At 48.9% G+C, this 13,189-nt stretch overlaps 1 protein-coding gene across 1 annotated transcript in view; it reads left to right on the top strand.

The window, feature by feature from the left end:
* Positions 1–12,849, top strand: part of LOC119431539 (uncharacterized) — a 31,499-nt gene extending 18,650 nt beyond the window's left edge. The window contains exon 8 of the mRNA XM_037699021.2: positions 12,730–12,849. Coding sequence (XP_037554949.2) covers positions 12,730–12,849 — 120 coding nt within the window. The remainder of the gene's footprint in view (positions 1–12,729) is intronic.
* Positions 12,850–13,189: the final 340 nt, after the last annotated feature.

Raw genomic sequence — 13,189 nt, 5'->3', positions numbered from 1 at the left:
CTCGTGTTCAACAGCGTTACCCCGTATCGATCTAGCCACCACGAGACGGGTGAAATCAAAACGGTACAACTTTATGTTCGTCAATTGGCATTAGTCTCTCGGTGGCTGGCTTAATTGACACTCGAAAAAACGTATCGTTGCTGTAACTTTCTCTCCTCGCTATCCCACTTATGTCTTTAACTTTCGCACAACAGCCGACCTTTTAACCTCCAAAGCGCAACGTATCTTTTTTTTTGTTTGTTTATCCGCTTATTTTGATACCTCCAAATTCTGATTTAATCGTGGGAAAGCGTTTTCGGCATATCCCAGAAGGATCATTCATTGTGGGCAGCTGAGTAACCCAATGACTGAACAATTACTTGCTATACTAGTTGATTTTTACTTAACTAACGTTTTAGTGTTTCATTCTGCGAATGTATACTGTCAACCACAAATATTACGGTACATGAAACCTGAGAAAAAGCTCAACATCTCCGCATCCTCACAACGTATTTGCGTTTCGGGCTTCGACTAGAATATGCTAACAACCCGTCGCATACAGTTTTACTGGCTACTACTACAGGCTGCTCGGGAATTGAACGTTTTTCCGAGATCCCGCGGGCGTGAACTTTTTTTGGTTGACTCTACTTCCCCTATAGGCCAGACGCGAAAGGAACGAGTCGTTCTAATTTTTCTCGACGTGGAATGGAGTTCGGGCTTTGTGGGGTTAACAACTTCCGCCCGCGTCTAGACTCGTTTACGGTTTGTCCTTTGCGTCGGTTCAGCAGTGAACGGCAGTGCGGGTAACTAAGGGCCCGAATTATAAGCCGACGGCAATAAGGGGAACCACAGTGACGGTGGCCCCCCTCGACGACCTTCGGCCTTATCTCCTGGCCGCCGTGTTTTTGTTTCAGGTCGCGGCCGCGAGCCGTTGCAATGCAGCGAAGCGTTGCTTACGCGACTGCGTTCCGTGCGAGCAACGCGTTATGCTAGTAAACGCGTAAACCGGATGCATCAGCGTGTGACTGATGTGGCGTTCGAGGAGACGCGTCAAGGTAAGCCGTAATTAGGCCTGTTTTGTTCGTTTGCCTACGTTCACTGGATTGATTGATTGATTGATTGATTGATTGATTGATTGATTGATTGATTGATTGATTGATTGATTGATTGATTGATTGATTGATTGATTGATTGATTGATTGATTTTCGAGACATTCGAAGACACTCCGCTAGCGACAAGTCTGTGTTAGATGACTTTGCCAGGCTCATGTACAAGTGATGCTATTAAGTGCTGGAGAGTAAATGCTGCTGTCGTAATGGCTTCGCGCTGTTTCCTCATTCCACCTTAAGAAATGCTCTAATTTCCAAGCATCTGTCAGTTACTTGTAAACAACGTAATATTAACAAGCACAGGCCGTCAAGGGAAACGGAACTCACTCAAAATCACTCACAAAGAATAATTTTGCTCGGGGCTCACTGGCACTCTGACTCACCAATTCCACTTAGCCGCCGCTACCCCCCCCCCCCCCCGCCCCTCTCCAAAGCGCTACTCAGCTGGGCCGCTGAATCAGACTCAGGGGTCGTTCTGAGTCTAAGTGAACCGACTGATGAGTGAGCTTGCCAACCTACGTTATAGACTACAGTGCGCGTACCTAACGCGCCCCCGTAAGTTTCGGACGTCAAGCATCGCGCTGCACGCATTCCGTCGAGGGCATTTCATTCCAAACCTCAGACTGGCGGATTCCTCGGGCTTGCAGCGTTGAACCTGACGAGCACTGTCCCTACATCCTAATTCACCAGTCCCCACTGCAAGAACACACATAAATGGCACGAGGTCTCCGATCGAGACAGTGAGCGGAACTGAACAAACACTGAATGTAAGTACAGCTCGACGGTATCCTCAACGGGCCACGTACGGACGCCGGTTGAATCAAGATGTCCGGGATTTGTGTGCCAGCCGGAGCAGCCGCACAGTCGAACCTATGTCAACGTATACACGGTTCGGGCAAGCAGCGACGTGAGCGAGTTCAGAGACGCGAGACAGAAACAGTTTCACGTTCGACGCCGCGGTGACACGCACGATTTTCCTCTCCCCCCCCATTTCTTCTCTTTCCACCGTCACGCGCCCCATTTGGAGTGGCTGGTTACTCCATTTACAACTCGAGCACGCGCGGACTCAGGTACACGCAATGCGGTCAACAGTCACGGCGTCTGAAGGGTGTCGGGATAACGATTCCCGAGACGTAACGCTCACGTATATGAAAGATTAGAACAAGTAATCGTGATGGGCATGTTCTGTCGCAGAAAGTCAGTTTCGCCCGAAGGGCCAAGCATTGACAGCTATTGTAAGGAAGATGGAGGTGAGGAAAACAAGAGGTGAAAGGCAGAAAGGTTAACCAGATTACGTGTCCGGTTTGCTACTCACAGCGATTGTAAGGTTTGGAATACTACACGAAGGCTAGTAGTTTTGCGGGCAGTGTAAATGGTGCTAACCATTCGCTTACTAACTAAACATGCGCGGTGCCTCGCGCCCAGAGAACAGCGTTCACTCGATGACCGCGAGCCCTCGTGGTGACAGCGGCGGCGGCAGGGAGTGCGCGAGCTCGTCCCAAAAGCGAACGTTCCGTCCTGCCGCTCCCTTTGCCATTTCGTTGTGCCGCGTCTCTCCGAAATTCGGTAGGTCACGTGACGTCAATAGCGGGCGCGCGGGAGTACAGCGCGCGGTAAGGCACCGGCCTTCTCGCCTTAATGGTCGCCCTGGCTGACGCGCTCGCATGTGCTCGCCCTCGTATGTGCCCAACATTTTAGATAATGGCGCCCACCGATCACGTGACACCCATTACTCGGCGCGACGGTAGCGCATGCGCCGCTGCACCCTATACAGCACGGCGACGGCGCGAGCGCGCCTAAGTGTCTGCTATTTAAAAACAAATGAAAAAAAAAATGAAATAACGCATGCTGCCTATACCGCTCTAGGTATATAGAGGTACAAGATCGGCCTTGAATTTTTTTTATTGTGTATCTCATGCCGGCCTTATGTCTCGACTGATCACTAGGAAATGCCTCACATCTACCACAGCACAGAGGATATACTATAGCCGATGCTTTATGTGTGTATCACATCCCGTCTCGCTCCCGGTCAGAGAACAACTAACCACTGATTGACCGAAATATTGGACTGCGGCAAAAAAACTGACGCTTAATGAATACAATGCGAGTCAAGACAACTCGCAAGAAGTCTGGACAAAAGTGGTGCCTCCAGCCAGCCGAAATCGTTGTGTCACCTCACGAGGAATCTTTTGTTTTCTTCATCGAGAAAGAAAGAAGGAGCGCTAGAGTTCGAACCAAGCGAGAAAAAAGTGTCAGCCGAAGTTTAGCGCCTTGCCGCCAACCGCCTCCGCCGATGCCGATGCTGCCGCCAATGGAGAAAGCCGGGAACAGGGTATCGAGGAAAAATGAACGACGGGGGAGGGGCGGTCTGAAAGAAAAGCAAGAGGCCGCGACTCCGTGCGCCCCTGGTGCCCTCTGCGATCAAAGCGAGCAAAGGTCATCCAAGTGCGGAGCGCGTTGTTGGTCAGCAACGTCCCGACGGGCGGGCGAGGGTGGCAGTGTATATAGTGGAGGGGTTGCGAGCAATCATCGACCGGCCGCCTTGTATAGGGGCGCGCCAGGAACACACCGACACGTACACAGCCAGGTCTCCCCCACGGAGGAGGACAGCGCGCCCGTTGCTACAACCTCGCGTTCACGGAGCGGCCACGTCGCAGGTTGAAAAGCAAGCTGCACTAAAAAGGCCCACATTGACGAACTTCCGAGGGACTCGTACCCAGGAGTTTTGAAAATTGCCCCTTCGGCAATCTGTTGAACTTCGCCGCAACACACCAAGAGGAATTTTGGACATTGCCCTTTCGGCAATCTGTTGAGCTTCGCCGTAACACACCAGCATAACTCAATGAACAGCACTTTGAAAAATTGTATTTCATAAGATCGCCCTAGTTTCAATAAGGTTTTTTTTTTTTTTAAGCAACGTCGAGAGGGTGCTTTCTTCGATTACCGTACGCATTTATGACCTTAGTGTCTCTTAGTGCTACGTTTATAGTGCTTTGGTCATGACTAAAACATTGCTATTTGTAAAGGAAAAGCGAAGTTGGGATAAGTGAGAACTTACCCTCTCGACGTTTCTAATGGAAACTTGTTAAAGCTCGGACAATCTCTTCAAATATAATTTTGGTGATAATGTTGCCCAGTCAGCTACACTGGTGTGCTGCGGTGAGTACTACAAATGTTCGAAGGGGCAATGTCCAAAATTCCTGGACATGTCAAGTTCGTGTAGCTTAAGGGCCTTAACCTTGTTATTCCCAACGTGTAATTTCTTGATACGCTGAGTTTGGTACCTCATAACGCTGAATTAAAACCATGAAACTTTAACGCATAGCCTATATGGTATAAAGCAGAAAATTTTAGGATCTATGGTACGCACCATAGATCCTTGTTAGATTTCGTCGGGCAAAAGAGCGTGCGATACTCTTGATAAAGGTCGTCCCCCGGCCGAAACGTCGAGTAAAGAAACGTTTTAAAGGACTTTATTTCTTTCTTTAAATAAGTTGTGCAGCAAGCAAAGACCCGTTGACGTTACGACTACATACGTATATATAGTGCGTGTGTGTACGCACACATAAACGCATACACAAGCTAAAACTCCGGTACCATAAAAAGTGGATGGCGACGTTTCGATGAGACAAATGGTATTTAAAGAGATGCATACAAAAATGCTAGAATGAAAAGCATGTATATAGCATACCTGATTAACTCGGAGCAGGCTAGGTGACTATTTGTCGCCGGCCCGTTTCAAAGAAAATGCCAATAAATCATAATCATCATCTGATGGCGAAGTCTCCGGGTTGTCTCGGTATTCCACAAACTGCAGTCAGCTCACGGACAGGCTTAAAGCTGCTCTAATCAATCCCGAGAGACCGGCACGAACGTTGCGGAGACAGTGCAGCCGCTCCGTGCAGCTGAGGCAGATGTAACTCCGCGATCAACGACCAGTCGCCTCCAAACCGTGGGACGACAATAAAGAAACGGGCTGAGGGAAAGAACAAAAAGGAGGAAGACCTCGATTACCAGTCAGGGAGAGGCGTCGCACCAGACGCGCACACACATAAACACAACACACACACACCACCCAGACAGCCAACAAGCGCTCTCCGGTAGGGCGGAGGCTGGCTTGGGGGATCCACAAGGCGCGTCGGCTAATCGCTTCGATCTCGGCCATTAATCCTCCGCTCCTCTTCCGATTGACGCCCCGGCGCGCCGCCGCCCAGGCCTAAACCTGCGCACCTTCGCAGAACTGTCCTTTCTTTCTCCTTCTTGTCTTGTTCCTCAACGTCTTCCTTCTTACTTTCTTCTTACTTTGGTGGAATCGGCCTCTGCCACTCTCTATATAATCTGGCCCCCGCATACAGTTCTGTGCACTGTGCTAAATGCTGCGGTAACGTGCGAAAGATTTTCCAGTACGAGCCAGTTTGCTTCGTGATTGAGGAATACGAGCCGCCGCAGTGACTCAGCGTCTCTGGCGTCGCGCTGATGGGCACGTGGTCTAGGGTTCGATTCCCGCGGCCGCGGAGGCAGCACTATGATGGGAGCGGGACGTTAAAAAAAAAGGTTAGTATACTGTGCTTTGAGTGCGCGTTAAGGAACCCTACAGGTGGTCAAAATTAATCCGGAGCCGACTACTCTATACGGCGTCCCTTACATAGCCTATTGCGCAGCTTAGGGACGTTAACCCTGACTGTTTAATTTAATTGATTAATAAGCGACAAAGCAGGAAGGCCCAAAGCAAGGGACAAAGGAACTATAAAAAGTGCGACACAGCGCCCCCCTGTGGCGATCGCGCCATTTCTTCAGCGGTTCTGTTCGCTGAGTTATGGGCTACGACTGTGCACTGTCCAAGCGGAACATGTCTGTTGGTCGATTGGTGCAGGAATAAAAAAAAATAGGCGACACTGCGACAAACAAAAACCAAAATGATGTCGTCAAAGATTGTGTCAAAAGCTAAGAGCAAAGAAGCAACAAAAAAAAAAAAAAAAAGAGGCAAGAAAGAAGGCAGAGCACTGCATTGCGACGTACTGTGGTTGTCCCGAAATTGCACGCACTGAGCTGTAGGCTGCGACGTACTGTACTTGGCCAAATGGAACTTGATAAAGAGCCAATTGGATCGCGACTGATGGATAGCCGACGCCGCACAGAGCCGAAGCTAAGGACAGTAACTGCAATCAAGCGGAACACACCGCAGGACTGCGCGACGGCCTTTCCCCGAAATTCGGCGCAGTAAACGGTGCGCCGTGCGATGCGCACTGGCCAAGAGTTGACAAAGAGCCAATTGGTTCATGACAGATGAACGGGCGACACTGCGCCAAGCGAGAACTTGGAAGCGAAGCGAAGTAACAGTGATCAAACATAACACAGCACAGAAGCGCACCGCTCCCTGTAGTTCTGCAGGAATTACGTACACCGAGCCGCGAGAGTGCGATGTACCGTACCGGCCAAATTAAAATTGATTATAAAAAAGAAGAGCGAATTCAATCGCGACTGATGAAGAGGCGATACTGCGCAAAGCAAAAAAAAAGCTATACATCAAATTAAATCATTTTATTTTTTTCCAGAATACACATTGAAAATGGACGCTAGAGCAAAAAGCTGGTTTAAGCAGCTCGACTAGGCCCTAATAACCATGATGAGGCAGTAGTTTCAACATATCGCCATTCCGTCATTAACAAAGGAACATAAGATCATATTATAAAGGATAACAAAAAGGTGAATATTCTACAAAGTATTATAGTAATTACGCTACAGTGAACACGTTATGTCGGTAAAGCAGACAATGATGACAAAGCTATCGATAAAATACAAAAGAATGCAGAAACAAAACGATAAGAAAGGATATCAAGGTTGCTACCAAGAATATCAAGACTTGACATGAGCACAGAAACCACAGAACGTACCACAGGGATCGAGACATGCCCGAGTTTCCCCCGAAGTTCAGTGCACGGAATTGTAGGCTACCGCACTGTGTGTTGTTCGAGGGAAATTTGATTATAAGCCAATTGGCTCTAGCCAAATTGATTATATGCCAAATAAACGTGCTGCGCGAAGCAATGGCTCGGGGGCAAAGGAACAATCAAGCAGGACATTCCACAGCGCATAGGTACTTACTTCTTTTTTTTTTCACCCTTCTTTCTGTTTCATGCAGCATATGCCATTTGTTCCAGCTAACGATAGCCGAGCTGTTCAATAAAAAATAAAGATTAAAAAGAAAAACACGATGCACGATACAATTATAAGAGCTACGGTGTTCGATCGTCATATAGGACTGATGACCGAACCCATAGGTCTCAAAATCGTATCCTTGAACGATGTCTGCTCATTCTTATCTTTATTTCGCTGAACATCTTGGCTATGTTTAGCTGAGACACTCTACATAGGCCATACGCTGCGTGCCTCGTGCACAGAAAGAAAGCAGTGAATGTTTCTCCTGAGAGAGAGAGAGAGAGAGAGAGAGAGAGAGAGAGAGAGAAAGACAAGGAGGTTAGCCAGTGTGAATACCGGCTTGCTACCCTGTACTGGGGAAAGGGGCAAAGGAAATAAAAGATGATAGAAGAAAAAAAACATTGAAGTAAGAAAATTTGCGCAATAACACGACCCTACGCGCTACCACGTTCAAAGCCGGTCGCACAATTCACAAGCCCTTAAAAACTTCTGAGCCTGCTGAGTAAAGTACAGCGGACATTAACAAGCGATAGGACGGGGCTGAGGCGCGACACAGCATGAGCCGCGCTGAATCACGAGAGCCCGACACAGTTACACAGTACAACAATTCGCACCCTTAGAAAGTGAACGAGGGTGCAGATCGGTCTATAACTGACACCCTTACACGAAAAGGGGTGTAAGAGTGTTATAGTTATGTACCGAGCTATACCGTTGTTCAGGTTTAAGGGGGTAAGTTATTTTACAGTGAATACGTGCCGTTTTCTCCACGTGCTACTTCGTGCTTCTTCGAACGTCGTCGGCTATAAGCAGTGACTATTGGGAGAGAACGAGAGCCCAGCGTTATTCGGTATGGTATACGGCTTCGAATGCATGACGGGTGAGGAGATGGGCCCAGCGCGACATCCGGGCCTCATTTTTTATTCGTACACGACGGAAAGACGCACGCCGGCACCCGCTGTCATGCGGCAGCGGCTATGGCATCCAGCTGCTGGACACAAGGTCCCAGGTTCGATGCCCTGCCGTGGCCACCGCGTTTCGACGAAGGCAGAATGCGAAAAACACACGGCGTTTGCCAACCTTTGGATGCACGTCCGACAATCCAATGCGGTCTGAATTTATCCGCGGCCCTCTACAATGCCGCCTCTCATAACTTCTGTGTTGTCAATCAATCAATCAGACAATCGAACTAGCAGTCATCGACACCTAGGAGAGGAACCATACTAAAATTATTTTTTGTATACACCTGCATGTTGTAAGACCTCATTGCATTCTTTAGTATCAGCTCTTTCGACTACGGAAGCTGTACGCACAGGCTGTAGACAAAAGTGATTGACGTGCCTACACTTCTGGTCTACAGTGGCCAAGTCACCTCCGAATCGCTTGTTTTCAACAAGTCAGTAAAACGACACTCGACAAAAAAGTGTAAGGCCATAAGTCCAAAGGCTTTAACATACACATCCTGCAGACTTCATAGTAAAACAGATTTAGTAAATTAATGCACAAGCTTAAAAATTTAAGCAAATCGAAAGCAGGTGTTGGAACCTACGTGACGCGAAACTTTCTTGAAACGGTAAATAAAATGCTATAAATCTTAATGCGATACCTCTAAATATATTTATTTTCACCCAATCAAATCTGTAACCTCATGCACTTTATGTATCTCATGTAACCTCATGTATATTTATGTGCCGCATAGGTCTCAACTGTAATCTTATCTGCGTGCTTATGCACTACGGCCGTTCACAAAAAGACGAAACGCAAACGCCAATTTACGTATTCGTAGACTGAGATACGGCGGTGCAGTGACGTCACGATGACGAAGGCGACATTTGATGCTTGTCGAGGGAAGAATTGTGACGAGAGGTGGCACGGGGCATAAAAAAAAAGTACGACGCATATCTAAATGCATCAAAGTGCGTAAAGCAAAAATTAGCAGATTCGCTTTAATATATGTACATGAAGTAACACGCCGAAGGATGCGCTCTACTCTTTCTGGTAGTCCAATTTGCGCCACTTGCATTAAGGATGACCTGGACAGCCTAGGAGCAAAACGTAAATCTTGCTGTCTGCATCGATTCGCACGGCTTTAATTCACTTGCGGTCTTTCCTAATTAGGGTTGCCGTAGTAGACCGTAACTCCATACCTCAAGTGCTCACAGCGAAGCCATGAAGCCGCCTTTCCCTTTGGCCCCTTTCGAGAAGAACAATCACGGTAATGAATCGATAAGACAATAATTAGGTGCGATAAATCAAGAATGTTCTTTCTTTCAGTCTCTCTTTTTTCTAGTTATTACTGACGGCCTCGGATGGAAGTGGAAGTAGGTTGCACGCCTTACGAAGCGCAGTGCACGCTCGACCTATACCAGTATTTTGCACACAGCATATCTAAAACAGGCGGAACCTACAGGAAAAGTTTCGGCGTAGGTATCCAAGCCAAGCTCACAGGTCGCGTACGTGTATTTGGCTATCGACCAATCAACTTCCCGTTTCCCCCCCCCCCCCCCCCCCCTTCTCCATTGGCTCCGGACACAACAGACTCACATATTATCGTAGAGTTAATTCGGCGACACTTCTAGGGATCCGACAACTATGTCAGCCCATACGACGACACGACCACTCCGGCATCCTTAAGTCGCGCGAGTGTCGTGCCGCACGCGCTGTCAATGTGCCGGACAACGAAGCCTCGTCGACGCGTGATCTCGGGCTTCCGGCAACCACTGCACGTAACTACACAGTCCCAATCCCGGCGCAGCATTGCTTCTTTGCTTTGCTTTCTTTCGTGCGCCAGCAGGCCGCGACCATATACTTCTGTGCGGCGTAGAGCGGGAAGGCAATTACACCTGCTTCGCAGAAAAGCGGCCACCGTGATTCACCCCCCCTGGCAAACCCCCTTTCTATCCGACAGATGGACTTCACCGTCGGGCACTAGCGCGCGGCCGCGGTAATAGAGACCGCGCCGCTGCGGGAAGCGGTGGTCGGCGCCCGAAAATTACGGCCGATCGAGTCGGCGCCGATGGGTTCGGAGAAACCAGTGGATAGAGGAAGTGGCGCACAGCTCCGGGGATTTTGACGACGAAGAGGCCGATTGTCGTAATGGAAGGTGAAAGCCGACTCTCTCGAGCGAATCGCGACAGACCCCTGCAGTTCCCGCCGTACGGTGGCTGGGTGCTGCGCGGGGAAGCCACCGATAATACTAACGGCGTAAACGAACGTAAACACATCAAACGCGCGCATTAACGCGCACACACACACACGCACGCACACACACTTCCACAAGCCTCGTTACAGCTGCGTTTGAAGAACGTAGAGGTCGGCTGTAACACAGAGGAAGCTTTCTCGCTGCGCGACAAACGCGAACGTATATACAGCCGTCGTCTGACTTAACCCGAACAATCAAAACACATCCTTCCTTCCTAGCGACCTGATTCTGAGAAACACAGGCTGCAAGGAACAATTACACCGAAGGCTTCGGAAGGAGCGTTCGTTAAGCTAGCTGTTTAAAAGCCTCCCCAGTCAGATACCTCCGGCAACATTCGTAGAAGGAACGTGATTAAGGCATGTTATGGTTAACTATGACTGAGTCTGTACAGGCCGCACGCATAACTTTCCCGTGACATCACGGATCCAACTCATCACCGTGCCGGTGCACCAGCATGGCGGCTACGATGACGTGAGTGCGAGCCATCTATGCCAACGCCTCCTATAGATAGCAGGCCTGTGCACTCTGCTTTATAACGTCATGCTGCTTGGACCGAAATTTCCGTTTCCAAGCCCGGCGTGACGAAAGCGTTGACGTCAAAATCACCGCGGCTTACTCGGGAGCGTCCACATTAGATTCTATGGCAGTCGTGCGAGGCAGCATGACGTCATGGATCGAAGTGCGCAGGCCGCGTGCTATCTAGGAGGCGTTGCCTATACCTATTTTCTTTGCCTCCTCTCTGCCCCTCCCTCCATCTCCCCTTATCCCCGCCTTTGCTACGATATGCAGCCAGCGTAGAAGCAACTCTTAACTATCACGCAAGTGCACCTACCCGAGGTCGAAGACAACGACAGTGTTAGCTACAGACGCATCTAGCCTTGCAAACGCAGGACGGCAACGGCTCCGATCGAGCGTCTCCATTTAATTTGCGGCGGCGATAAACACGGCACCGCGTTAAACGCAGCGTGAGCGGGTCCCGTGTCATTAACGCCGAGTTCAGCAACGCGACTGTACGATGCCGAGGAATAAGGATGCCACCGCTCCACCGTGTCAACGCACCGAGCAGTTTAGTCCTACTAGATTACGCTAGCCCAGACTTAACTTTTTCTTCACCGGCTGCCTCTGACGCGTGGCCATTGCACCACGCCGAGATGTATACACCACCGTTAATAGAACCCCGTAGGTATACACCGCTGGGATCCTTCTCCAGACAGCACCAGCGATTAGAGCGCTATAACGCTTTCCTCTCTGCTACTACTACTACTGCTACTACTACTACTACTACTACTACTACTACTACTACTACTACTACTACTACTACTACTACTACTACTACTACTACTATTGTTACCCTATAGCCATCCTATAGACATCATATCAGAACACCTATGCACTTTCCATACACTGTTATAAAACCACAGGCTGTCTTTAACATTTCAATTACTGAACTTGAAACATCTACAGACTTTAGCACGAGGGCCCAGGATGAAATCCCGACCGCGGAGGCCACATTTCGATGGGGGCGAAATTTAGGAACGCCCGTGTATCGTGCATTGAGCGCACGTTAAAAAGAACCGGTGCTCAAAGTTAATCCGGAGCCTCCTAGGGTGCAACGCCGTTTTAAAACGGCGTTGCATGTAGGCACCCTAGGAGCCTCCTACTACGATCTATTGCGGTTTTGGCACGCAAAACCCAATAATTTATATATCATTTATAAATCTACTGACTTTTTTTATATAGACGGTCATAAGACCGCGGACCGATTACAGCCATTCTATACACCTTACCTTGGATCGTACACGTTGGAACATTCTATACAGGCTGTCGTAAATCCGCTGGCCGTCTGTGACCATTCTATGAACTTTATATGTTGATGAACAGTTATCTTCAAATAGTGCGACTCGCGACACAGCAAAAGAACCACGGGGCAGAGCGCCGCAGCATCTATACTGTTCTACACTGTAAAATAATTTACACCCTTAAACGTGAATAAGGGTGTAAATCTGCGTCTACCTCCCACCATTACACCTTTTTTGGGTGTAAGGGTGTGAGGTATACACAATGTTACATTCTCATTAACTTTCGAGGATGTAACGTATTTTACCGAGTATGTAGAATAATTTACACCATTAAATATGAAGGGTGTAAATAAATCTATAACTCCCACCATTACACCCTTTTTGGGTGTGAGGGTGTAAGTTATACGCATATTTACACCCTTCACTTTTAAGGGCGTAAATTATTTTACAGTTTATTTCACAGTGTACAGACTGTCTATGCAGGTGTTTTGTGAGGGCGGAAACGCCCGACAGGGCGCTACGACGCTGTCCCCGCCGGCACATGCCAGCCTCGATCGTTGGGAGAACCGGCAGCAGCAGCAGCAGCAGCAGCAGCAGCGGTAGCCCTATAGATACGCGGCTAACGCCTCGCTAAGTGGTGTTTACTGCGCATCGCGCCCCTTTATGGCAGCAGCGGCAGCCTTTGCACAACGCGGAACGCCATGCACGGCGCAAACACCATTTTTTTTTACGACCGAGTGCGCGCGCGTACCGTACACCGGGGGGCAAAATAAGGAACTAAATGAAAATGTGACCGGTGACACGGAGAGAGACGTTTGCATATACGCCAATCTCTATACCGCTGCTTCCAACCTCCGCTTGATGTACTGGAATTTCTTTAGATTCTTGGCGGACATTTTTCTTTTGTGCCTTTTTGCTCGCTTCATCATGATCGTCGTCGCCG

Source organism: Dermacentor silvarum, chromosome 10 (assembly GCF_013339745.2).
Source record: "Dermacentor silvarum isolate Dsil-2018 chromosome 10, BIME_Dsil_1.4, whole genome shotgun sequence".
NCBI lineage: Eukaryota > Metazoa > Arthropoda > Arachnida > Ixodida > Ixodidae > Dermacentor > Dermacentor silvarum.
The sequence above is the reverse complement of the archived record's forward strand: the minus strand, read 5'-3'. Positions and strand labels throughout refer to the sequence as shown.